The sequence below is a fragment of the Cynoglossus semilaevis genome, chromosome 17, assembly GCF_000523025.1.
Source record: "Cynoglossus semilaevis isolate Cse_v1.0 chromosome 17, Cse_v1.0, whole genome shotgun sequence".
Taxonomy (NCBI): domain Eukaryota; kingdom Metazoa; phylum Chordata; class Actinopteri; order Pleuronectiformes; family Cynoglossidae; genus Cynoglossus; species Cynoglossus semilaevis.
This window is the reverse complement of record NC_024323.1, coordinates 9,068,438-9,092,973: the sequence shown is the minus strand read 5'-3', so window position 1 is coordinate 9,092,973 and position 24,536 is coordinate 9,068,438. Positions and strand designations below refer to the sequence as shown.

The following is a 24,536-nucleotide window of genomic DNA, read 5'->3' as shown; positions in this document are numbered from 1 at the left end:
TAATTTTTATTAATTATTTTTATTATTTATTCTTGTAAAATCAAATTTAAAAGTAAAACTAATAGTTTTCAAACTCAAAAGCAAATGAATCTACAAATATAGAATAAAAGACACAAAATAAAGTAAACGTGTAAATTAAATGGAAGAAGCTTTTATTTATACTTTATTTAAACTAAATAAATAAAAAATATAATATAATTAAGGTGCATTTATTGTTGTATGTGCCAGTGACACGCTCGTTCATTTTGTTGTTATGACTACAGGGGCCGTAAATCCGCCATGTTTTCTATCCGCGTTGCGACAGAGACGGAGAAGTGGAACGACATGAATGTAGAAAATAATCATACGGCAGAGACAGAGGGGGAGCAAACGAATAACGGCAGCGAGACAATCACAATCCACACCACACTGGGAGACGAAGGTTAGTCGTCTATACCAAATCTCACACGTTTTTACAGGTTACACCCTATAGCTTAGGCTAACTACGTCTTTTTTCACCGTGAAGTGTTGCTAACAGCTAGCTTTCTTTAGCAGCATTTGCTTTTTTCTGAGCATTGAATTCACAGCAACACAGACTCTGTGAATCTGTCTTACCCACAGTCGGTTTGTCTGTGTGTCGGTAGATGAAGATGTACATAAATGTGGCCGCTGTCAGTCAGAGTTCTCCTCTCTGGAGGCCTTTATTCAGCACAAACAGCACCAAAGCTGCAGGCGGGAGACGAGCACACGAGGAGACCACCAGGAGGTCGGTGATGCTCCATTGGAATAAATATGAATGATTTCTACATTGGAGAGAAAATTGCTTATGTTGGTCTTTGCAATTTTTGTAGGTGGTTGAAACTAATGGAGCAGTCGCCTCTGAGGTGAAAACAGTTGAGGATGAACAACCGAAGAACACTTTAGGTAAGCTCTACATCTGCCAATGTAATATTTACACTGGTAACATTGTGAATTCCGAGATTTTAATTGTGACGGGATGGACACTGAGACTGACACTTGACACTCAATATATAATTATTTTAATCTGTGATGTGATTTTAAAAGGTCTTTTTTAAACACAGATGAAACTAGGAGTGTCATGGGTCGAGGTCGCAGGAAGAAAGTCGCTTCTCCCAAAGTTACTGATCAGTCAGATGGTACAGAAGGATCCACATCTGACAGTGAGAAACTTGTTTACAAAATTAACCCTGACGGACGTTACGTTTGCCAACTTTGTGAAAAGACTTTTAAAACTGTAAGTGTCTTCTTTCAATGGTTTGCATATATCGAAAATATGTTATAGTATATGGTATCATGCACACTCCTCCCTGAGCTTCTTTGATAATGAATTGACTAGCTGTTGTGTTTTATGTAAATTTCAGTTTTATTTGTTTCTACCAGTTGTTGCAAGTTCAGGTAAAAACACTCTTATTTTAACACTGTTTTGTTTTTGTTTTTTTCAACAGAACAACATTTTAAAAACTCACTTGAAAACCCACAGTGACCTGAAGAACTTCTCATGTGACCTCTGTGGGACGTCATTTCGCACTAAAGGCTCTCTGATTCGCCACAATCGTCGACACACTGGTACATAGCAGAAATGTAGCAATAAAGTCATCTCAGTTCGACACGATGATGGCACTACTGTAACTTATTTTTACCTCTACTACAGATGAACGGCCATATCGCTGTACCCTCTGTGGCCAGTCTTTCAGAGAATCCGGCGCCCTCACCCGACACCTTAAGGCTATTACACCGTGTACAGAAAAGATTCGATTTGTACAGTACAAAGAAATTTTGGTCAGCAAGGATGGTGTACAGAAAGGTAAGATTTTATTTAAAATAAAATATTTCATCTTGTAAACAAAAAAGCTGTAATCTAACCGACTGTCTGTTGACTTGGACTTTTAATTGTGTTGTGCAGGTGTTGATGGTGAACAAGCTGCAGTGCACAGCCAGGAACAGATGGTGCTTGTGGAAAGGCAGCAGCCTGAAGAGCAGGAGATTATGGAGAGTCAGGAAATGGTGGAGGCTCAAGAGATGGTGGAGGCTCAAGAGATGGTGGAGGCTCAAGAGATGGTGGAGGCTCAAGAGATGGTGGATGCTCAGGAAATAGTGGAGAGTCAGGAGATGGTGGAGGCTCAGGAGATGGTGGAGGCTCAGGAGATGGTGGAGGCTCAGACAGCTGTAGTCAGTGTGGTGGAGGCTGGTACTCAGGAGGTCCTGCATCAGGTCCACTTCACAATGGAGGTGGATGGAACAACGCAGGAGCAACAGGTGAGTGGAGAAATTGTGGACAGGTAGAAAATATGATATAGGCTCATTACTACATTCTAGAATTTTTTTCTTCCAATCAGGTGGTAGTAGACCAGTCTCAGGCTGAAGCTCTAGCTGCAGCGGCAGCCGCTGGTGACAACCTCATCTGCCAGGCCATCATTAACTCGGGCATTGCACTAGAGACAGAGGAAACTGTGGTGGCGGAGATGTCACAGGAAACAGAGGAAACAACAAAAGTGGTTTCTGAGTGTCCTAATGTTGATGAGGGGATGACTGAGATCCAGATGAAAGCTGAAGAGTTGGTTCAGATGTCCACGACGGTAGGAACAATCAGCTGATGTGTTTTTTTTTATAATTTCAATGCCATTTTAGTAAAATTATTTTTATGTATTATTTTATTTTACAGGAAACACTTGCTAAAGATGGTCAAACAACAAAATTGTACACATGTCCACACTGTAATCGCTCCTTTAAAGGGGTAAATTACTTCAGATTTCACGTCAAAGGCCATTTAGGTAAAATGCAAGTAAAACTTATAAATGAGACACCACCGCTTTGATTATCTGGAAATAAATATATATCTATAAATGTTTTTTAGGTTATAAGCCTTTTAAGTGCTTCTGCCAAAAGGAGTTTCTCACTGGTTACCTGCTGAAGAAACACATGGAAGTTCATGTCAGTGAGAGGAGGTACAAGTGTGGAGAATGTGGAAAACTGTACAAAACAGTTGGACATGTACGTGAGCACATGAGGGCGCACTCCGATGAAAGACCATACAATTGTGCCAAATGTAACAAAGGATACAAGACTAAGGTGAGTTGGTCTCAAAATTTTGTACATGTCCAACACATAATGTGCAATGCTGAAATCTAACCCTGACCTTTCCTCACCCAGAATGCACTGCAAGTGCATCAGCGAACTCATGGTGAGGAAAAACCCTATGTGTGTCAATTCTGCTTGAGAGGATTCAGGGAGAAAGGTTCTTTGGTGCGACATATTCGCCATCACACTGGAGAGAAGCCTTTTAAATGCCCAAAGTGTGGACGGGGCTTTGCTGAGCACGGGACCCTCAATCGCCACCTGCGTGCTAAAGGTCAGTGTGGTGAGTAGAATAAAGTAATAGTCTTAAACTTTGTGTCCTTTAACCAAACCCTGGTTTTAATTGCACCAGGAGGTTGTCAGAAGGATGACGTTGGTGAGCAACAGGTCACAGTGTCAGAGGAGCAGACTTCAGTGGACGGCCTGACAACAGCAGCCATTATCTCAGAAGACCCTCATGCTGTTCTGGTGGAGTTCTCCTCTGTAGTGGCAGACACACAGGAGTATATCATCAAGGTAAGAGCTACTGCAGGGGCTGTGTTTGGTTTTTAAATATAAGGAGAAGTGTGTTTTTTGTTTTTCTTGAATGCCTCATGAAATGTGTTTAGTTCTGTAATCAACAGTCTTTGATTTTCTTTTCCCAATGTGTTTAGACTCAGACAGAGGAGGAAATACAGGGAGAGGAGGTCACACTCATTCAAGATGGCCAAAATGAGGTCAGCACACACACACACACACACACACACACAAAGAACCTCACAAAGATGAGTTTGAAAAACAGGTTGAAGTCTGTGAAGAGACTGTTAGACTTTTGATTAGAATATTTTAAGAACAATTTTGTGTCGTAACTGTGTTTTGTGTTTGTAATCAAACCCTCCACCCAGCAGATGGAAAACCACATCATGAAAGTTGTCCAGCAGATTGTCAACCAGTCACGGGGCGCAGGCTCCACGGGCAGCCCTCAGATTATCGTACGAAATGTGGAGGAGAACGAGGAGGGTCCGTCCATTTCCGACTGCGGCGATACCATCACCATTGCTACTCCCGAGAGTCTGACGGAGCAGGTGGCCATGACCCTGGCCTCTGCCATCAGTGATGGCACGCTGCTGGCTACGTCGGGCAGCGTGGAGACAGTGGATGGAACTGTTACCATGGTCACTACAGAGGGAACGGTGGAGGAGGAAATCCAGTTGGTGGAGCAGCAGGAGGAGTTTGTCATCACCTCCCCAGAGGAGGTGGAGATTCAGACTGTCATCGTATGACAAAGAGGACATGGGTTCTGAAGTGTTACGATCTGGGCCTCTGTAGCAGACGTTCATGGACTTTGAATAGTTAAAAGACAATGACCAAAGTGTTGATGAGGTGTAAAGATTTATATGTTTGTTTTTGATGGTTTACTGAAAAAGAAGCACTGTGTCCGTTAAGCTAGCTAACTATGAAACTAATAGTCTTCACTCCCTGGAAGATTTTTTTTTTGTTATGTTAGATATTATTAAAATGTCTTTTAAATACTTTGCATCATTCTGCTGTGTCATGAAACGTCTTGAATGTGATGTTTTACGCTTGTCCATCACTGTGCATCCTAATGGCATGGCAGATAATGTGTGGTCAAGTGAATTTAGCAGAGTTTGCATCAAATAAATGCTATTTTACTAAAACACTGTCTGCAGCTTAGTTTGTGTTTTTTGGGGGGATGGTGGGCAACCCGGGGCTCCGTTTCTGCATCTGGCTTTTTCATGCAGCTCCCAGTGGCTTTGAAAAATAAATATTGAATACCAAATTTGATTTATGTAGTGTTTTTTAGTCTAAATGTGAAGATTACGGCTCTGTTTAAATTATCCATACACATTTTTCAACTCCATGAAATGCTACTTCTATTTTCGGATCCACATTCGTATGTGAGCAGGACCAATATTGAAAACAAAAATCGTGCCTCACAAACAGTTGACAATCCTGTGAAGAGGAAGGTAACGTCAGCCCTGAAGTGCAGACGGTGTGCACTTAAACTCAGGAGCAAACACTAATAAAACAAAGTAGGACAAATATGGGATTTATTATTTGGAAAATATATTTTTTACATTAATCAGTGCAACAGTGTATTTTTATTCAGCTTGTCAGTGACCGCTTCAGTGCACGTTAAACGAAGACAGCACTCAGAAGCTGCGGCGTTTTTGGTTCACTGCAGGCGGACAATTAAAGTTCGGTATTTTTTTAAGAATATTTCAACCTAGCGTATTATTTTCGAAGCTCAAAATGTTTTTGTTGTTCGGATAATTACGTTTTTTTTAGTTTAGCACTAACGTGTTTAAGGTAGCTACTTTAGCTCGTGGCTAAGGTAAGCTAAAGTAGCTAAATTGGAGTGAACTTCATTAAGCCCGCACTGGTTCAATAATATAATAGATCTTTTAATTATAAAATGAGTATCGATACAAATACAAATTTTAAATATGTGTTTCCTCCATATTGGCGCAGTGACAAATGTACTTTATTGCACAAGAACAATATGTTGCTATCTTTTTGACGTTTTTTTAAACATCACGCGAAGTAAAAACTATACTAAAAAGCTTTTCATTTAAAAATGGTTTTTGAAAATGTTTTTGAATATATAATGTTTATGCTGTGATCTTCACAAACAGATACCTAGGAGCTCTACGTTTGTGGCAAACCACAGTTTTTCAAAGCTGATTACTGACAGGTGAAGTATACTGTTGATTGTCCTTAAACATAACATGCAGGGATTTTGTTTATTATTAAAACTTTAAAAATCTTTTACTATCACTGTCCTATTAACGGAAGTGTAGGAACCACAAGCTAGTTCGTACATTTGTCTTAGTATATTTGATTGCCTCCTCTCCCACATGTGCCTCCAGATCTTCTCTGAAAGTAACCTTGAGCTGCTGAGGTTAATATAGATGCTATCATCAGAGAAGTGTCCCTCGCTGTTACAACACACAGTTTCTGGGTCACTCCCCGGCCCTGTGAGAGGGCCCCATCCACATGAGCAAGAGAGGGAGACGGAGAGGGAGTGAGGGTGTGAGAGAGGAAAAGAGAGAGAGAGAGGTACGTATTTATAGAAAAATGGGGCTTTGCAGTACCTTTTCTTGCAAAGAACCACTTCAGGACCAAGTGAGCTTGTCCCAGTTTTTCTGATCACCGCTCAGCCATAGGGTCTGGACTCAGGCTGGACAAAGCTCATTCAGCATGGAGAGCCTGATTTTCAGATGCTCCGTGCTCTCTTCTTACCTTTGTATGTCTTCACGTAGGAACCACTGGTTGGTTAATTGAGAACCAGCGAGGAGACCGTGGCCTACATAGCCTTCAAATGTTCACCTAGGTGGGTAGAGGCTTAGGGAGACGAAGGGCTCAGGTGAGGAGCAGCTTGAGGGTGTCAGAGGACACTCTTTGGCTGCATCCACCCCCAGGAAGGGGGAGAGAGGAGACTGGCTGGAACGTGCCCTGCCGCAAGCCGGGCAAGGATGAGGCGTTTCCTGAGCAGAAAGGGCCGCTTCTCCCTGCGCCAGAGCAAGTCTGGAACCCGGAGTGCCTCCAAAGATTTCTGTAAGTCTTATCTCGACTCCGAACGGTAAAGTGTACATCATGTTCCTGTAGAAGTACAGAGAGCTTAAAAAGGCATGAATGAAATTAACAATCTAGGTCACGGGCTCAAAAGAACAGAAATAAAAGTCAATTACCGCAATTTAGATGTTATTTATACATTGATCAATAATGAGTGGGAAAAAAATGTCTTTTTTAACTATTTTATTCTCTCAGTTACATCACTTTTTTAAAAATGTAACATTTGCACATTCCATGGTAAATGTAGTTTAAAGTTTTATTTTCCTGTTTCCTTATTTAATTTGTTTGGATTTGTCTTTATTTTGCCATCTTCTTTTTATCTTTTTCCTACTCTTATTACTTAGTGTGAACATAATAACACTGCTGATCATTTGATAAATGTCGGTGCATAATCAATTCGCTGATTTTACACTGACCATTTCACTGCGCTGTTTATCGTTTCTAACACGGTTTCCTTTACAAACATTGTCTCACATGTATGAAATGTGTTTTTCTTTTCTAAATGTGCACTTATGGTCTGTGATTGTCAGATTGGAAACATTGTTTTATCAAGTGGGTTAGCCACTTGATGAGACAAACTGGATTTATTAAGTGTAGTCAGAGATGCAGAATAAAACCCTCACAAAAATATGAATGTCCTACATGTACGATAATCTAAAATAAGTTTGTAGGGACTGCAGCAGAATGGGGTCAGTGACCAGAGGGAGGGCAGCAGGTCAGCTTCCGGGCTTATTACCAAGATTTAAAAATAACCCATGTCCATGTATGCATTCCATATGTCCATAAATCTGAAAATGCCTATTAACGTTGTACTCTTGTCTGTTTTGTCCTGTTATCCACGGCCTAATTACTGAGAGCAGCATACCTCTGAAAATGCCTATTAACGTTGTAGTCTTGTCTGTTTTGTCCTGTTATCCTCGGCCTAATTACTGAGAGCAGCATACCTGCTGTGACAGCCAGGCAGCATCTTCACTATGGTGCCCTATTTAAACCCACGGACCAGCTGACCTCCATTTTATAGTCAGCCTGTTTGTCTGTGGAAGCTGCTGCTCCAGATAAAGTTTCTTTTTTTCTTTTTTTTTAAATTCTTACATGATTCACATATGTTTCTGGGACCATTGATAAAGATCCTTGGTTCATTTATCAACCTGAGGAGTGGATGCTAATTTGCAGTTGTGCCCTGCAGCTAAACTTGTGCTCTGTGTGCAGAATGATTTTATGACAGCTGTCAACTTTGAATTGCGTTACTGCCACCAACACAGTCTATTTTTCACCATGATAAACCCAGAAACTTTCTAACGTCTTGCAAAAAGAAAAGGACCAAAGAAAATCCAGATGCTGCAGACGAATTAAAAAAAAACTTTTTCTTTTAGTTTTTTAGGAAGTTCCTGCAGGCTGCACATTTTATGCGTTTTCCCTGCAAAATTACTCTTCTGTTTTCATGTCATCCTGCAGACCTTGGTCTTCCAGCCACCAATCAGAACTGGCCAGAGGCCTTTGGTTTCCGTTTGGGTGGCACTGGGCCCAGTTACATCCTGTCAGTGGTAGAGGGCAGTAGTGCCTTCCTGGCTGGTCTGCAGCCCGGAGACCAGGTGGTGGATATTGAGGGTCAGGATGTGACCAACCTCAGCACACCAGCACTAATCGCTCTGGCTCAGACTCTCAAGACCGTCCCACCCAGCATTGGGGTGGTGTCACGAATTGAACAGGTCAGCCGCAGACAAAATGTTTTTCTTGTTTCTGCTGACAAAGGATAAAAAACATTTAGTTTGAATTGAATTTCAGATTGACATCACACCAGGTCCTGACGGCCGGTTTGGATTCACCATAGTCGGCGACAGCCCTCTCATGGTGGAGGACAGCATCCCCAACGGACCGGCAGCTCGCAGTGGACTGAAGGTGGGCGACTACGTCTTGGAGGTCAACGGCATCCCAGTAAAGCATCATGAAACAGCAGCGGCCATGATCAAAGCAGCCCAGGGTCGACCTCTGAGACTAGGCACTCTTAGCATGGCCCGGCGACCCAAGAGACTGAGCAGCAGCATGAGGGTGTTGTCACAGAGTGGAGACAGTGTCAGGGAGAGTCGGGCCCACAAGGCAATGGAGTTCAATAGGAAGGTGGGAGAAAAGTCCAGATTTGTTTCAGTGTTTTTACTGTATCTGTGATGTAGTGACGTTTGTCGTTGTCTCTGTCAGGTGGAGGACGTGCTCGGAGAGGAGCCCGATGTGAAGGAACAGCTGTTTGAGGTTCTAAAGCAGTACGCTGCTGACAGGGATGTGGAGAGTCTGGCTGAGGCCCTGCCTGATATCCTGATCACAGAGGAGCATCAACAGCTGATCGACAATGTCAGGTAACCTGTCCGTCCAGAACAGTATGGATCCATGTTTTTGTTTAATCCAAATGTAATCTGAGCTTCTCGGGCATAAATGTATTGTTCATTGCTTAGAAATTAGTACAAGATGGAAACAATTAAATTGCTAAAGTTCATCAATACAAAGCTAGCATGGCAATAACTTGAAGAAAACAAAGGTGGCTGAATTTACACACTGTAGGACTAAAGGTTAACAAACAGCAGAACAAACAGAACTAAAAGTAGGCATACTGTAGGCTAAGTTAAGTTAGTTCTGAAGTGTATATGAAGCAAATCAATAGAAGTTGATACAGTAGCCAAGATATACGAAAGAGCTAATGAGCAAAACGTGGCAAAAACATGACAACGTACAGCTCAAACAGTTGACGATTTAATAACTGCATGAAAATCCTTTTGTAGATTCTATCCTATCAAAAGGTTCCACATCATTTATTTTGTTTACTTTTTCCTTCGGTTCAGTTCACAAGGGTTTGGTTAGAAACCTTTTCATCACTGCTGCATTTGTCTAAAGCCTAACAAACATCACCACTGCACACACTTGGACTTCCTCTCCCAGCTGCTCCTCTCTCCCATTCCTCCCTGTCAGCTGTCAGCCTCCCTTTCATACCTGCTCCTTTTTTTGGGGTGGATCGCATCACGTCTCCTTATTATTCCCTCGTCTGCATACAGTACAGCCAGTTTACTGCTGCTGCTGCTGCTGCTGGAGCTGATATGCACAGGAACAAAACCAGAAAAATGCGCAGATCACTGGACTGTGTTGACACACGGCACTGTCTCTCAAACACACACACACAGCCTCTGCTTTGAACGTCTTTGCTGGAAGATAATGAGCTGCTGTCTCAGGTGAGTGCTGAAAATTCATGTGGTTTTGAGTTCCCGCAGAAGACATGTTTCAGAGGATGGTGGTGGATTGAGATGTTACAGCATGGTACACAACATTTGAAAGTTTTTTTTTAGTTTTTGGTGCTTTCGGCTGGCAAAAAAATATAACATCCATTCACTTTATTTTGTGAAGATTGAGTGGTCTGAAGTAAAGCTTTGTTAGACCTTTTCTCCTTCTGAATCATGCCTTTATGATTTATCACACCTCAGCTGTATCCATGAAGACTGTGTGGAGGATGTACATGCACTTAATAAAATAAAAAAGGAGTGTTTGCTTCTTTAGGTGATGTATCTTCCCATAGGCTTCATGTACCCTTTTTAGTTTTAGTAGCTAAATTTATTGGAGTACAGAAAGACCGGTAACTTCAGTAACATGCTTTTCACCCTAACAAATTAGACATACTGTAGACTCCCTGTAAAAGTGTGAGTCACTTCAGTGTCACGTAGCATCAGGTAAATGCATTCTTCCTCTGTGAAAGTTAATTTTCAGTCATTCTGTCCCCTTCCTATTTCTGGGCCCATTAAATTTAAATGGTCTGTGTTTATATAGTCTGTAGGACTCAGAGTACTTAACACTACAGGTTCTGCTGTCCAGCTGGGTGTGACATAAAACCTATAGAATTGAAAAGTATAGAATTGAACCCACAATCCTCCATCTAAGTATAGAATTGAACCCACAATCCTCCAGGTGTCTATCTACTCTACCTTACTTAGCCGTAGCTGCCATAATGTTGTGACGTATGAAGGGTTTGTTTTCTGCTGCCATGGTGGTTGTTTCTCCTCCTGGTCTTGTCTCAGAGTTCTGGGACCAGGGAAGTATTATGAATGTGAACAAGTACTACACAGATATTCATGGTCTCCAGAGGATCGCACCCACACTCTGGGTAGTCTGTGACTCAGCATTTCACCGAGGTTGTCATTGGTGCTTGCTAAATGAAAGGTCCGTATGTTGTCCGTATGTGTTCTTCATGGATGTGTTCTTGCAATATTTACTCACATATAAATAGGGCTTTATTTATGTTTTGTTTACAGTAAAACATTCATTTCAGTTTTTAATTTTATTTTTTTTTATCCTACTTGGCAACTGATGATGACACTGATGAGGCTGTTATCTGATGTGGATTTTGTTGATTTGACTTAACTAATCAACGACCTAATTACAACTACATTGTAAACATCCATCACTGTGTGTATGTTTGTGTGTGTGTGTGTCACTGGAGCCGCCTGTCAGTCTCCTTGCTTCTATTACTCACACATTAACACACACACACAGAGATTACACATTGTTGGTAATTACAGGTGTGTGTCAGAGGAGTGTGGTAACCAGAAGTTTTTTTTCTTCTGTGTTCTTCTGAAAAACTAGCAGCTGGGCTACGTTGTGCACAATCTGTCTGTGAGCCGATTTGCTTTGTCCTCCCATGGGATGTGTTCTATTTTTGAGCAGCCTATTTCTGTTAATAAATTCTCTCTTAGGTTTCTGACACGCTCTGCAATGTCAATTCCTTAAATGTCTGTAAATCCACAGAAGTGAGTGTGGGAGTTCACGCTTGTCCACAGATGTCACGGACAGAATGATGAGCAGTTCTGGCAGCTCTTGTGTTAATTGGTGTTTCATGTAATACTACACCCATGTGTGAATGCATTTTTATTTTTTACACAGGCTTTCAGATGACAATTATCTATTTAATAGCATTTCAGAAGTTTCTGTTTCTAAACAAAGAGGAGTCAGCTACACTTATTCCCCTGCAGAGGGTGCTATAAATGTTTCTTTGGCCCATGATTTGAGTGCTTGGGTTCAGTACCATTATACAGTATGTAGTATGTCAATTAAACTGCTGGTAAAACTTATTATTAGAGTAGAATGGAGAATATAAGAGTTAGCCATTGAGGCTAGAATAGACTGGGGCTGGATTATAAATCTACTTGAGGCTAGAATAGACTGGGGCTGGACAATAAATCTACTGTCGTTTTTACAGTATATTAATATGTTTTGGTACGCAATATCAATTTAGCCAGATATAAACTCTTACCCTGATGTTATCAAACCACCAGTTTACCTGTTTCTGTCTGTTCATCTATTTATATATAGATACATTTATATAAATGCGTCTGTTTACATCACAGAATCTTTCATCTCTCTTTTGCTCTCTATCTATCTCTCACACACACACACGCACTTACACACACTTTGTGCTGTCTGACCTGCCTATAATATTCCACAGAGGCCTTCCTCCTTCTCTCTCCCTCCTCACTTACTCCTTTCTTCATCATCTCATTCTTTCTTCCTTCCTCCTCTGAGAGGAGCGATGAATTGTCACTCCCTAGCTCTCACTGTCAAATGATGGATGACTCATTATCAAGGACCATGCTGTAGCACTGCTGCAGAAGACAAACTCACTGTGACCCTTCACTTTTCCTTCTTCCGCTGCCCGAAGAAGTTGGTGCAACATGGAAACAAGGGACAAGTGCTGCTCCACAGATAAAGTTGGAGACCAGCTGCTGCTGCTACTGTTGCTGCTGCTGCCTGAGGATGTTTCAGAGGAGTGGAGGGATGTGCACCGCAGCCATTTTTACACTTTTCTCCCTCCCTCTCTTTCTTTTCGTCTTTTTGTTCATTGGGCTGCTTTGAGGGTGTGGAGCAATCTCGTTTGAGATCCAGGACATCTTTCTGCTCCATTTTTCTCATCTTTTCCCCGTGTTCCGGGCCGTTCTTTGCTCAAAGTAGATGGGGACTCACTGAGATAACGGAGGAACATTTCCATGGCTTGACTGAGCACAGGCACTTCCTGGAAGCCCTGAAGAGTCATGGGAAGAGATAAAAACCTGTCCAGACACTTTCGGTATGGACTTTCTTTCTTCTTTGTTCCTTCTCTGTGTTTGTGGTGATGTGGTCTGAACTGGTTTTACTGTTTTCTGTGTTTCTACTGATTGAATTTGATGTTTGTTGCCACCTTATACGACTATGATATTCGGTGCTTTGTCCAATCTTCCTGTTGCTGAGGTTTTTATCTTCCTCACTAGTCAAGCCCTTACAGTTTCTGCCTCCTCCCTGCTAATCTGATCAATTGTGTCTGATCAGAAGTGGGTTAGAATGAGATTGTTCCTTGGAATGAGTTTCCCAGCTGGTTTTAGCTGCCGCTCATCTGTCTCTGTGCTGTGACCTTGATCCACGCCTCTTTTCTGCTTATTTTTAGCCTCCTCTCGCCCTCCTTATAATCGAGGGCACACTGAGGCCTACATCCAACTTTAGCAAAGGTGGCCGGAAAGTTTGGACTCACTTGTTTGAGCTGGAATTCAAAAGATGCCGAGTATTCCTTTAGTTACTGTGGACTGTTCAGTGATTGGCTCTAAAATGAAACCAAATTAAAAGGCAACAGAAGTCCATAGTTGCAAAAATGTACAGTAATGAAGTTGTGTTGAGTTGTGTTGAGTTCTCCCTGTCTGCAGACTGTCTAAGGAGCTGTCATGATGCATACATGTTTGGGAAAATTCCGTGGCCTACATAGAAAATAAAAACACAGACTGGCTCTATTCCCTGCAGTTCTTTGACCCTGGCCTAGAAAAATCTCTCGTTCTCTTCTTTCTCCCTCTCTTCTGTCATATTTTTCTCTCTTTTTCTCAAACTGTCCCCTTGTGTCTTTTCTCATTGACTCTGCCCACTTGTCTTGGCTCTTACCGTCGCTGTCTCTCACTCCACTCTCTCACTATTCCTCTTCAAGTTTACTCACGTTGAAACGCCGACCAGAATCACTGGGCTCCTTTGATGACTGGCTCCCTGCTGGGATGAACCAGAACAGTTTTGTCCTTGGGTTGTAAAATAAAAACACACGGTGCATTTAATCACTGTCTCCTACAGACAGGATATTCTACCCTCTGCTGTTATTTTTCTGAATGACTCTTTGCACATTTAACACTTAATGGCTGGTGTTATACACAAGTACACACTTGGACTTTCTACTACTACAGTATATATGTAGTATACAATTGTGTTCTATATTTGGCTGTATTTGATTTTACTTTACGTACAATAACGATTAGTTGGGATACTTAGCTTAAACAATTACATTTCACAGTGTACTTTTTAACATCATGAACAGGATCAGCAAAGTGATACTAAACTGCACCACTAGATGTTGCTAAATCCTGCACGTTGTACCTATGAGTTTATTCTGTGTGTTTTGTATTTTTTATTGTCATTTTACAACTTCCAAATCTACCCAAAAAGATATCTGCTATTTTTCTGTCTCAAGTGTGAGCAGCACGTCTCCAACAGTACAGCCAGGGTGGTGCAGGATGAGAGGCTCTGAACAAGTGTAGGCTATGACTACATTTTTAGATTAGAATGTCATTAAATGTTGACATAAGGCTGTCCCAGGGCAGAGGTGAGTGATCGAGGAAAGCTGTTTCTGGAAGGTTGTAAAGGTTTACAATTCAAACAATATTCTCTCCACAGATTACTGGTGTGTTAAAGGGACACCAAGGGTGTTGTGTTTATTGATGTGAAGAGAGAAACCTTAGAACCAGACATGAATTAGTTCATGTGTTTGTCCAACGGATTATTCTTGTTATGTGTTTGGGTTTGAGAGGAAGAAGTTTTAGGTCAGAAAAGAATGATTTCATCCTGGGATTATACCATCAAATATGAGCAGCTCAGCTTCTGTGTCATTATTAATTATTCATATATAAAACCAAATTGTTTATTCCCAAATTGTACTTAACAAGGGACAAATACAGTTCTAAAAACCTGATCCTTCAGCAGTGGCATTTGGGAACGCAGTCGTGTCTCATACACAAACACACTCTCAGAGTCTTCGTTTCTCTTTTTTTATTCATGATGCTCTGGAGATTTTATTTGAAGATGAACAGATAAGAGATGAGCTGTCGTGGAGGATGGAGCTATAAAAATTGATAGTGGGAAGAAATATGCCAAAGACAATAAAAAGAGGCAAATGAGCCGTGTGTTCAACCGTCTGAGGTGAAGGTGTATTTCAGTATCTCTGATAAAGGACCAATTTAGACACTACTGGAAAATATCTCCCATCTCCCACCAATAAAGTCGGGTCCAATTGATTCTCCTGTTTGAGAAATTTGGCCAAACTAAATTCATAAATGTAATAGAAATCTCATTTGTGCGCATTTCATGTTATCTTGTCATCTCTGCTGTGTGTAACACACAGAACAGATAAGAGAAAGGCCAGTGCTCTAAACTTACAAATCTTCCCCTGACAAACGTCAGTAGATTTTTAGGTGGTGCTAATAGGAGTAAAATATAACATTGGCAGAGAGAGTGTGAAGCTTTATGGTAGTAATGTCTCTGTCACTCTGCTCCCCTCCGTTCACACATTAGCTGCAGACTGTCACTGGATATTCCTACCTGCAGCTGCTCATGTGACAGAACGGCACAACTTAACTCATTCTCTCACACACACACATCTGCTCCTAACGACACACACTCGTGCATCAGCTACTGCTGGACCAGTCACTCGTCACTGGATCTCCCATGAGATAACGGCAGCTGAACTATTTCTGAACCAATTAAGTGCATCCTGCAACTGGAACATTTTCATCTTTGGCTCATTTCGTGGCTACGATGATGTTCTGACGCAACTTTCATTTGTGTGTGCGTCCTTATGTAAGAATCTGTAAATGATCTTTTCACTGTCAGAACAGTGGGGGCGCCGAGCTGGGAGCTGCAGCATATCTTCTCTGCTGTAGAGCTTTTTTTCTCTAAGTCAAGTCTGAGGTTGACTCTGAATACATCATGTTTGTCAGGATCTTCATTCCCAAGAAGCATCGGGAGCGTTTTGACGAAGTGGTTTCCCAGAGCCTGATGAGCAGGCTCAAGGGGCGGAGCTTCAGTGACCCTAGCCGTAGCCACCTTCGCCGCAGCCGGAGTGAGGACCACCCGGAGCGCCTTCTGGTTTCCACCCGTGCCAGCTCTGTTCCACGCACCCACGCAGAGGAAAGTGTCGGCCCACCCACCCGAGGCATGAGAAAGACCACGTCGCTCATAGCTGGCCACTCCAGTGGCAGCAGCACCAACTGCAGGTGAGTATGATGCTGCAGCGACCGAGTGAACGTTTTTGGTATAAATGCTGTGACACATCTGTCTGTTATTCTTAAACGTCCAATTAAAATAATAACAAGTTAAACAGTTCAACATAAGATGTGTTTAAAAAGCATAAACATGATTGGATGGATCGGGACCTGAGCTGTGTTTGGTGTCAGGGTTTTTTCATTTCCTTTACCAACAGATCCTAGACCTTTCTCACATCATCATCTGATGAAAAAAAGTTACCAAATGACACGGTTACACACATATCATGTTTAAATGTAGATTGAAGTGTCTCAGTAATCCACTCTTCCCTTTCTTGCAGCCTGTGTTGTTGTTATGCAGCTCCTGAGGGAGGTTCATATTTAAGCAGGATGTGAATTTAAAGTAGTCAGCTGAATACGGTGGCAGCTGGGAGTCCACTCGGAGCTTCTCTGCTCATGATTCAGGGTTTTACAAAGTTTTGTCATTTTTAAGTTTTGTAATTAATAAATCATATTTAATGCTCAGAAAACTTTTTTGACAACTGGGTTTTCCCTGGATTCTCCTGCAGGAATTTTGAGTTAGTGTTGGCATAAATAGGATGTGTATTTTCCTCTTTCTCCTCTGTAGAGGGAGCTATAATGGCAATGGGGTGTCCCTGATACTATAAAGCTGAACACCTTATCGATATTACCTTATGGCAAACACATTTTAATACATATACCACACATAATTAGTATATAACAAATTATTTGCTTTATGGTTAACAGTCCTTTAATCAAAGCTTACGTCTCTCCCCTCAGGACAGTGCGAGTTTGCAAAGGCAACATGAGTTTTGGCTTCACCCTCAGAGGTCATGCTCCAGTCTGGATAGACTCTATCATTCCTGGTAAGTTTTAAATGCCCAATTGGATTGACTTTTTTAGAAATCTTTTGGCTGTTATAAATAAGATTGATTTATATTTAAAAGTGTGGTTTAACTAAAGTTTCGTACATAAATAAGATTGATTTATATTCAAAAGTGTGGTTTAACTAAAGTTTCGTAATGTACTATTTAATCTGGATTAGTTCCTCATATTTCTATTACTCATTTTCTGTTATGCAGGGAGTCCAGCAGACAAGGCAGGTCTAAAACCAGGAGACCGGATCCTTTTTCTCAACGGACTTGACATGAGGTTCTGTTTTCAAAGCTGCATCAATGTTATGATTTAGTTTTTTTTCTTTTGAAATATAAACTTTACATTCTTGTGCAGTTCTTTTGTAGAACTCCATATATAAATTAAAGTTGTCTCTTGCCACTCATTTATAATAATTCTGACTCCTGAATGACTACCACTCTCCATGTTTATTCCTTCAGGACCTCTGCCCATGAGAAGGTGGTGTCCATGCTGCAGGGCAGCGGTGCCATGCCCACCTTGGTGGTGGAGGAAGGCCCTCCCTCCTTTCCTCACACAGAGCAGGATCTTGCAGGTGGTGGTCTTCTGGCAGAACGTGCCCACTCCCCTGTGCTCAGCTCCCTACAGTGGGTGGCAGAGATTCTCCCTCCAAGTATCAGGGTCCAGGGTCGCACCTTTGGCCAACAGCTGGAGCATCTGCTCACCATCCAGGAGAGATACATCATCTGCAAGGCTCTGGAGAATTTCTTTCAGCACAGGTGAGATAATAAAAATTCAAAGTTGTGTCGTTGTATTTCAGGTGACTGAATAACTTTTATCTTAAGTCCTAGTTTAATGTAAAAGCAAAGATTACAGTCACACAAATCTTTGGCCAAATACCACATTGCGTCTTTTTTCTTCTTGGAACAGGAATGTTGACACTCTGATCGTAGATGTGTTCCCGGTGCTGGATACACCAGCCAAACAGGTGATCTGGCAGTTTGTCTACCAGCTGCTGACCTATGAGGAGCAGGAACACTGCCAAAACAAGATCTCACGCTTCCTTGGCTTCAAAGCCCCAGGTGTGTGAACATCATTACCTTTTTGTACTTCCTTTTTTAAGACTCATAAGAATTCTTTACTCCTGCGCTCCTTTCCTACTTACACATTTAGTTTCTTTCTCCACACTGCTAATATGTGCTTGTTCCAGTTCCACCACCACCGCCACCTCCACCACCTCCTCCCCCTCCGGAGCCTGAGATTGTCCCAGAACCCCACCGCCGTAGCAGCTCCATGAGGGTAACAGGAAACACGTACAGGAGCAGTGTGAGGGGACGTAGTTCTGATGACCTGGTCATTGGCACACATTTGGGCATGGGTACAAATCTTCATTTTCGTCTCACATATTTTAGAAATTATTGTCATCACTAAGAACATCTAATGCTTACAGCTGTTGTTATCACTTATGATTTATGTAGACTTTGGTCGGAGTTGTACATGATTCTTTTAGTGATCAGCAATTGTGACATTTGATTAAATCTGACGTGTGTTCACAGTTTATAGTGTGTTTTGAGGCCTGAGAGATTTAAGGCAGTGAGGTTGACAAGTTGTTGTGATTTAGAGATCAACCTGACCTGGATTTCCAAGGCTTAAGCTGCAGCTGTAGAGAGCAGGAGTAAACTGATTGGGGCAAATGACTGCCCTTGGCAGCTGCCCACATCACACATATTAGAAACCACAATCTAATAATACGCACACACATTGACCACAGTTGATCCCCACTATCGTTAAAGTCATGTCATTATTGTTAATAAAGCAGATCCTTATTCCAAAGCCCTTTCTCAAAAACCAGGCAAAATCTTGAAAGTCATTCTAATGAATCTAATGTAACTTAGGGATACGGGCAGAGCCAGTGCTGGAGCCAGGAATGAGGTTGACTCCTGGAGAGAGGCAGTCAGGAGATGGTACCTCTCTGCCAGAGACCCCCAGCAATCTCACCAATGTATGTAGCAATACATCTGTGGTTATGGATATATATTTATTATGGTTATTACTTGACATCTGACTTTGGTTTCTCTCTACACCCTACAAGTTGTCAGCAGTGTATGCTGAACTGGAGAACTTGTATTCAGGCAAGAGGTCTAAATCTCTGAAGAGCCGCCCCCCTCCTGCCCCCGAGAGTTTACTAGATCTGGATCCTCCTTCACGCACAGTATCCCCTACCTTACAGGCTAATACAGGTAGTCACATGACATGCTTACGGTTGACTTTAACATTGGTGTGTGAGTGTAAGTGTAGGCCATGGGTAGGCAAAACATATGGCTTGTGGGCCAAAACAAGGGTTAAAAATTCAGTATTAGTTGGATGAAGAATGTTTGGGTGAAAATATATAAATAATATCTACAAGTTTAAACCTTTCAGAGAAAATGTGACACATTTGATATCTGCTGCCATTTAGTGGCAACAACTGAAATTACAATCAATTCCTTACAATGCATGAAACAGAAGAAATTAAATTAGTCTTTACCTTGTACTGTTTGGCAGGCCATATTAGAATGCCTAGTGGACCATATATGGCCCACGGGCCGTAGTTTGCCTTTAATTTGTCCTGAAGGAAAGAGCATGGTGATGGTGGAAGTGGAACTAAAATATACACTTATCATATTCATTTAAATGCATGTCCTGGAGTTCCTTAGATAGTCACTATCTGCTTACAAACATTTTAGGCACTTATATAAACGCTAAAAGCCCAAAACATGTTTGTTTCTTTGAATTTCATGAATACAAATGTCCTGATTTTGTGTCATCTTTGTTTATGCACTGTCTTTTGGGTTTCCTTTTTTTCAAGGGAGCCGAAAAGGTCCCTCACCCCTCACAACTTGGCAGGAGCCTGTGTCCAGCTCCCCTCCATCCCAGTTCTATCCGTCAGGGCTGCCAAGCCAGACCAGCGGGGAGTCCAACCCCTACATCAGCTTAGATAGTCCAGCTCCCTCACCCTCACCCCCAGACCTTGACGACTTCCCGTGCAGTCCTCCGGCTCATCGCAACAACAAACGGCGTTACACCTTCTCCAAACCTCCTCGTTCAGATGACACAGATCTCTTCCTGGATGCTCTCAGCGAGCAGCTGGGGCAGAAGGTGTCCATCGTCGATGACTTTCTGACTCCGGAGAACGACTATGAGGAGGTACGTTCACATCAACACTGATTTGTATTTTGTGCTGCACATACATACGAAACAACGTTAAGTAATTGTTCTTCAAACAAGAGGCCGAGGTGGTGCAGTGGTCTGACACCCACCTGCCACTATAAAGTTCACATTTCTCTCAATCTAGTCTAGATGAGAGATTGTCATCACTTTAAACCAAAATGTTGACCACAATTGATTTGATTTCTTTTACAATTCAACTCTTACCTTAAAACACAATTTGGAACAATTTGAAAATGTACAGTATGTTGCATTAGAAGTATGTTCAAATGTGGAATAACTTGGATAACTTTAAAGGTTTGATTAATGTCAATGTCAGGATGATGTACAGATGGGTTTCCCCGATGAGGAGGATGAGGATAATGAAGAGGAGCTGGCAGTAGATGAAGAAGAAAATGGAGGATTTGTGGCTCCAGAGCTGAGCAGCCCAAGTGATGTTCAGAGCAGTAGTGGAGAGGAGAACGGCTCCTCCCTCACCTACTCCTCATCCTCAGACCAGATCCCTCCCCCACCTATGACACCTCCTCCTCCCCCACCTGTTCAGTTCAATGACCCTCCATCTCCTTCCTCTCCTCCTACATCAGCACCTGCTCAGCCTCAGCAGCCGCAGCAAATACAGCAGCAGCAGCAGCAGCTGCACTACACCCCTGAACACTCTCCTCGGGCATACGTGCCTATTCGCCGCAAATCTGGACCACCTCCACCACCTCCGCCCCGCAGCAATCCACCACTTAAACGGCAATCTCTCCATAAAATACAACCCACAAGAGAAGATGTACAGGTTCATGCTACCATACAAGAGCTGAAAGCCTACCAAGAAAAACAAACCTACAAGGAAAGGCAGGCCTATGAAGAGAGACAGACATATGAGGAGCAGCAGTCTATGGAGGAGCAGCTGTTTCAGGAGCAGCAGGCCTTCCAAGAGAAACAATCCTATCAGGAGAAGAACTACAAAGAGAGACAAGCTCATGAGCAAAAGAAGTATGAGGAGCAAAAAGCTTTTGAAGAGCAGCAAATCTACATGGACCGACCAGCGTACGAACGGCGCCAAGCCTACAAGGAACAAAGAGCATTGGAGGAACTTCAGGCCTATCAAGAACAGAAAGCCTATGAGCAGCGCCAAGCCTACAAGGAGCAAAAAGCTTTAGAAGAGCTTAAAGCCTTCCAGGAACAAAAAGCTCATGAACAGCGTCAAGCCTACAAGGAGAAAAAAGCTCTGGAGGAGCTTCAGGCCTTTCAAGAACAAAAAGCTCACGAGCAACGCCAAGCTTATAAAGAGCAGAAAATATTAGAAGAGCTTCAAGCCTATCAAGAGCAGAGAGCCCACGAACACCGTCAAGCCTACAGGGAGCAGAAAGCTCTAGAGGAGCTACAGGCCTACCAAGAGCAAAAAGCCTACGAGAAACTTAAAGCCTATGAGCAGCGTCAAGCCTACGAGGAGCAACAAGCCTATCAAGAGCAGATCTACCAGAGTCATCACTCAATGCCTGTCCAGCCGACACAACAAAAAGCCCACTCACATCTTCCTCTACAACAACTTCACCAGTCCTTACCCCCGCTTCCCTCACCAGACTCCTGCCATCACCATCCCAACCATCCTGTCTACGTGATGCGCCAAGCACAGCAGCAGCAGCAGCAGCAGGTCCACCAGAGTCATTTCCACCGGCGTCAGTCTCGTTCAGCTCCTCCGCCTCATCAACCAACGGCCCATCCAACAGCCCACCACGGTCAACAAGCTCAGTATGCTGAGGGTATCTACCAAAGTCAACAGGGCCTCAGATCCCATCAGCACCACTCTTCAGCCGAGATGCTCAACAAAATGCACCAACCTCCAGCGCATCACTCTTCGACCGAGATGCTGAACCAGTTGCAGCAAACCCAGGCCTTCCACTCATCGGCTGAGATGCTTCAACAGATGCAGCAAGCCCATGTTCACTCCTCCTCTTCGGAGCTGCTCCACCAGATACACAAACCCAAGGCCCATCATTCGTCAACAGAGCTTCTCCATCAGGCTCACCAAATGCAGCAGCGGCAGTCGCACCACTCCTCAACAGAGCTTCTTCATCAAGCTCATCATCAGATGCACCGTGGTCAGCCACATCACTCCTCCACCGAGCTGCTCCATCAGGCCCATCAGATGCACCAACCGAGGCCTCATCACTCCTCCACCGAGCTGCTCCATCAGGCTCAGCAGGAGCCGGCCTCCCTCCCAGTTCAGCTCAAACGTGACAACCACTCACACCAGAGCCGCAGGAGTGTGAAAAATCAAAACCAAGTGCAGCAGAGCCACCAAACCCATCACCCTCAGCCCACCAAGCCCTCCCCTCAGCGACCCCACTCAATACAGCAGACCCACAACCTCTCTGGTTCACCTCAAATTCACCACATCCACCACATGACCCCACAGCCCCCTCCACAGGACCACCAGCACCAGATTCAGGTCATTCATCCTCCACAGCAGCCCCTCAGGCCTCAGCCTCTACTCTCTACCTTTCAGCCCCTCCAACCACATCAGCCCACCCCTTCCTCCTTTCAACCTCTTCCCCAATTGCAGCATCAGGTCCAGTCCTCCACCCAAACCACTCGTCCTCAGTCCCAGCCCTCACATCACTTGCTGCAATCCCAAAACCAGCCACAAGCCCAGTCAGCCCACCTGAACCAATCACATGTACAGAGTCAGCCCCAGACCCTGCCCCATTCTCTGTCAGACCCCACAGAGCATCTCGAGCCTCCCCCTCCACCACCTTTGCCCCCACCTTGCTCTCCTCCACCACTGCCCAGACCAAGTTTGTCAAGGATGGACTCTCACCACATGAGTGTGAAGAGGTTGCGCTGGGAGCAGGTGGAGAATTCAGAGGGAACCATCTGGGGACAGGTGAGTTGTCAGAGGCTGGTATATGGTATGTATATAACTGAAACTTCAAAAATGAAGTCAAGAGGTTCTTATTTCCGTGTGGTTAAGGTGCATATCTTTTGTAGCTTGGAGCGAATTCTGACTACGATAAATTGCACGACATGGTGAAGTATCTGGATCTGGAACTGCACTTTGGGACACAGAAGAGCGCCAGTAAGTACAAGTGGTTACATTGATATTTCAAATACTTCTTCATCAAGTACTTAATCATCAGCTAATTAACCCCTGAGCAACAATTTAGACTGAATTGGAATTATATAATAAGATGAATATTTAGCATTGTGTCCGCACTGATCCCACTGTAGTTCCTGCTCCGGAGTCACTGCAGCACCCGGAAGGGTTCAAGAAGAAAGATGTGATAGAAATTTTGTCACATAAGAAAGCCTACAATGCATGTAAGTATGAAACGAACACATTTGTCTTTATTCATTATTGTTATTCGTATATCACCCACGCAACATTAAAATGCTAACTTCTTCCTTGTCGTCCAGCCATCCTGATAGCCCACCTGAAGCTGTCTCCTGAGGAGCTCCGTCAGGTGCTCATGAACATGGCCACGGACAGACTGGAGCAGACCCACATCAAGCAGCTCCTGCTGTACGCTCCTGACGCCGAGGAGGTCAAAAAGTACAAGGAGTACCGACAGGATCCCAGCAAACTTAGCGAGCCAGACCAGTTTGTGTTGCAGGTAGAGTTCCAATACTGTAGCACTGGTGTATTTTACTGTTCACTGAAATTATTTGTTAGCTTTTAGCACCACTGTATTTACTACTACTTTTATTACTTTTTTTTTTAGTGTTCGGCCCCTAACGTGTCCCTCTGACCAATAGAGAGCCAACTAGGGGTGGTTTGTGGTATTGAAGGTGTTTTCTTTGTTTGTGTATGTGTGTGTGTGCCTCCTGTCAGATGCTGTCAGTGCCAGAGTATGAGACGCGCCTCCAGAGCCTCCTCTTTAAGTGTTCTCTACCTGAGAAGACAGAGGAGTTGAGAGGAGCGTTTGACTGCATCTGTAAGGCCTCCATGGAACTGAAGACCAGCAAGAAACTCGCTAAGATACTAGAGGTAACCAGGAAGATGGGAAGGGCAATGAAATTACATTTTTAAAAATGTCCTATATGTTTGTTTCGCACTCTTCACAGAGAAATGATTTCTTATGCAAAGGTGAATGCAGTTTTTTTTTTCTTGAATCAGAAGAATCATTTTCTTTTTTTATAATATTCTGATTTACTTAGTTTGTGCTGGCGATGGGAAATTACTTAAACAACAGCCAGCCAAAAACCAACAAGCCAACGGGCTTCAAGATTAACTTTCTTACACAGGTACCTTGTATACCTTGCATTCATGAAATCCATTTTTACTCTGATGCCTCTCTATCACACCAGCACAGCTGACGTTTTTCATTCTGTCACCCAAAGTTGAGCACGACTAAAACGGTGGATGGGAAGTCCACATTCCTCCATATTCTGGTCAAGTCCTTATGCCAACACTTCCCTGATGTTTTGGATTTCTCTAAAGAACTTACGATGGTTCCTCTGGCAGCCAAAGGTCAGTCGATGCACTCTGTTTTATTGCTTTAGAATATTTTAGCATAGAATACAACA

At 43.0% G+C, this 24,536-nt stretch overlaps 2 protein-coding genes across 9 annotated transcripts in view; both read left to right on the top strand.

Annotated features, from left to right (window-relative positions):
* The first annotated feature begins 257 nt into the window (after positions 1-257).
* On the top strand, positions 258-4,733 carry e4f1 (E4F transcription factor 1). Of its 5 annotated transcripts, none has more exons than XM_025064773.1 (14): positions 258-421; positions 624-745; positions 831-903; positions 1,062-1,234; positions 1,446-1,566; positions 1,652-1,804; positions 1,904-2,256; positions 2,337-2,576; positions 2,663-2,771; positions 2,855-3,069; positions 3,151-3,358; positions 3,428-3,591; positions 3,729-3,791; positions 3,960-4,733. In XM_025064773.1, exons 1-14 carry the CDS (start codon positions 280-282, stop codon positions 4,335-4,337), a joined length of 2,514 nt encoding a protein of 837 aa, XP_024920541.1. In that variant the 5' UTR covers positions 258-279; the 3' UTR covers positions 4,338-4,733. The 5 variants fall into 5 exon arrangements, with proteins under 5 accessions (XP_024920541.1, XP_024920542.1, XP_016896303.1 ...); XM_025064774.1 differs by having other exon boundaries at positions 259-421; positions 3,963-4,733; XM_017040814.2 differs by having other exon boundaries at positions 262-421; positions 3,151-3,349.
* Positions 4,734-5,002: 269 nt separating this feature from the next.
* Positions 5,003-24,536, top strand: part of grid2ipa (glutamate receptor, ionotropic, delta 2 (Grid2) interacting protein, a) — a 22,343-nt gene continuing 2,809 nt past the window's right edge. The window contains exons 1-21 of one of the 4 annotated variants that reach the window (XM_025064772.1): positions 5,003-5,273; positions 5,712-6,633; positions 8,107-8,360; positions 8,437-8,769; positions 8,848-9,002; positions 15,678-15,953; positions 16,743-16,828; positions 17,045-17,114; positions 17,297-17,593; positions 17,745-17,896; positions 18,025-18,192; positions 18,710-18,816; positions 18,907-19,054; positions 19,663-20,000; positions 20,341-22,896; positions 23,001-23,088; positions 23,241-23,330; positions 23,427-23,623; positions 23,842-23,997; positions 24,168-24,254; positions 24,351-24,480. In XM_025064772.1, the coding sequence (XP_024920540.1) occupies positions 6,552-6,633; positions 8,107-8,360; positions 8,437-8,769; positions 8,848-9,002; positions 15,678-15,953; positions 16,743-16,828; positions 17,045-17,114; positions 17,297-17,593; positions 17,745-17,896; positions 18,025-18,192; positions 18,710-18,816; positions 18,907-19,054; positions 19,663-20,000; positions 20,341-22,896; positions 23,001-23,088; positions 23,241-23,330; positions 23,427-23,623; positions 23,842-23,997; positions 24,168-24,254; positions 24,351-24,480 (5,770 nt within the window). In that variant the 5' untranslated portion in view covers positions 5,003-5,273; positions 5,712-6,551. Of the gene's footprint in view, positions 5,274-5,711; positions 6,634-8,106; positions 8,361-8,436; positions 8,770-8,847; positions 9,003-11,856; positions 12,746-15,677; positions 15,954-16,742; positions 16,829-17,044; positions 17,115-17,296; positions 17,594-17,744; positions 17,897-18,024; positions 18,193-18,709; positions 18,817-18,906; positions 19,055-19,662; positions 20,001-20,340; positions 22,897-23,000; positions 23,089-23,240; positions 23,331-23,426; positions 23,624-23,841; positions 23,998-24,167; positions 24,255-24,350; positions 24,481-24,536 lie in introns of those variants that run through there. The other 3 variants (XM_008329907.3, XM_017040523.2, XM_008329905.3) reach the window with 3 other exon arrangements.

Bases quoted from the DNA above. Each gene is read 5' to 3' on its own strand.
- e4f1 (XM_025064773.1), top strand. From the start codon at position 280: ATGTTTTCTATCCGCGTTGCGACAGAGACGGAGAAGTGGAACGACATG. The intron at 2,577-2,662 runs GTAGGAACAATC...TTTATTTTACAG, and splicing joins TGGTTCAGATGTCCACGACG to GAAACACTTGCTAAAGATGG. The intron at 3,592-3,728 runs GTAAGAGCTACT...CAATGTGTTTAG, and splicing joins CACAGGAGTATATCATCAAG to ACTCAGACAGAGGAGGAAAT.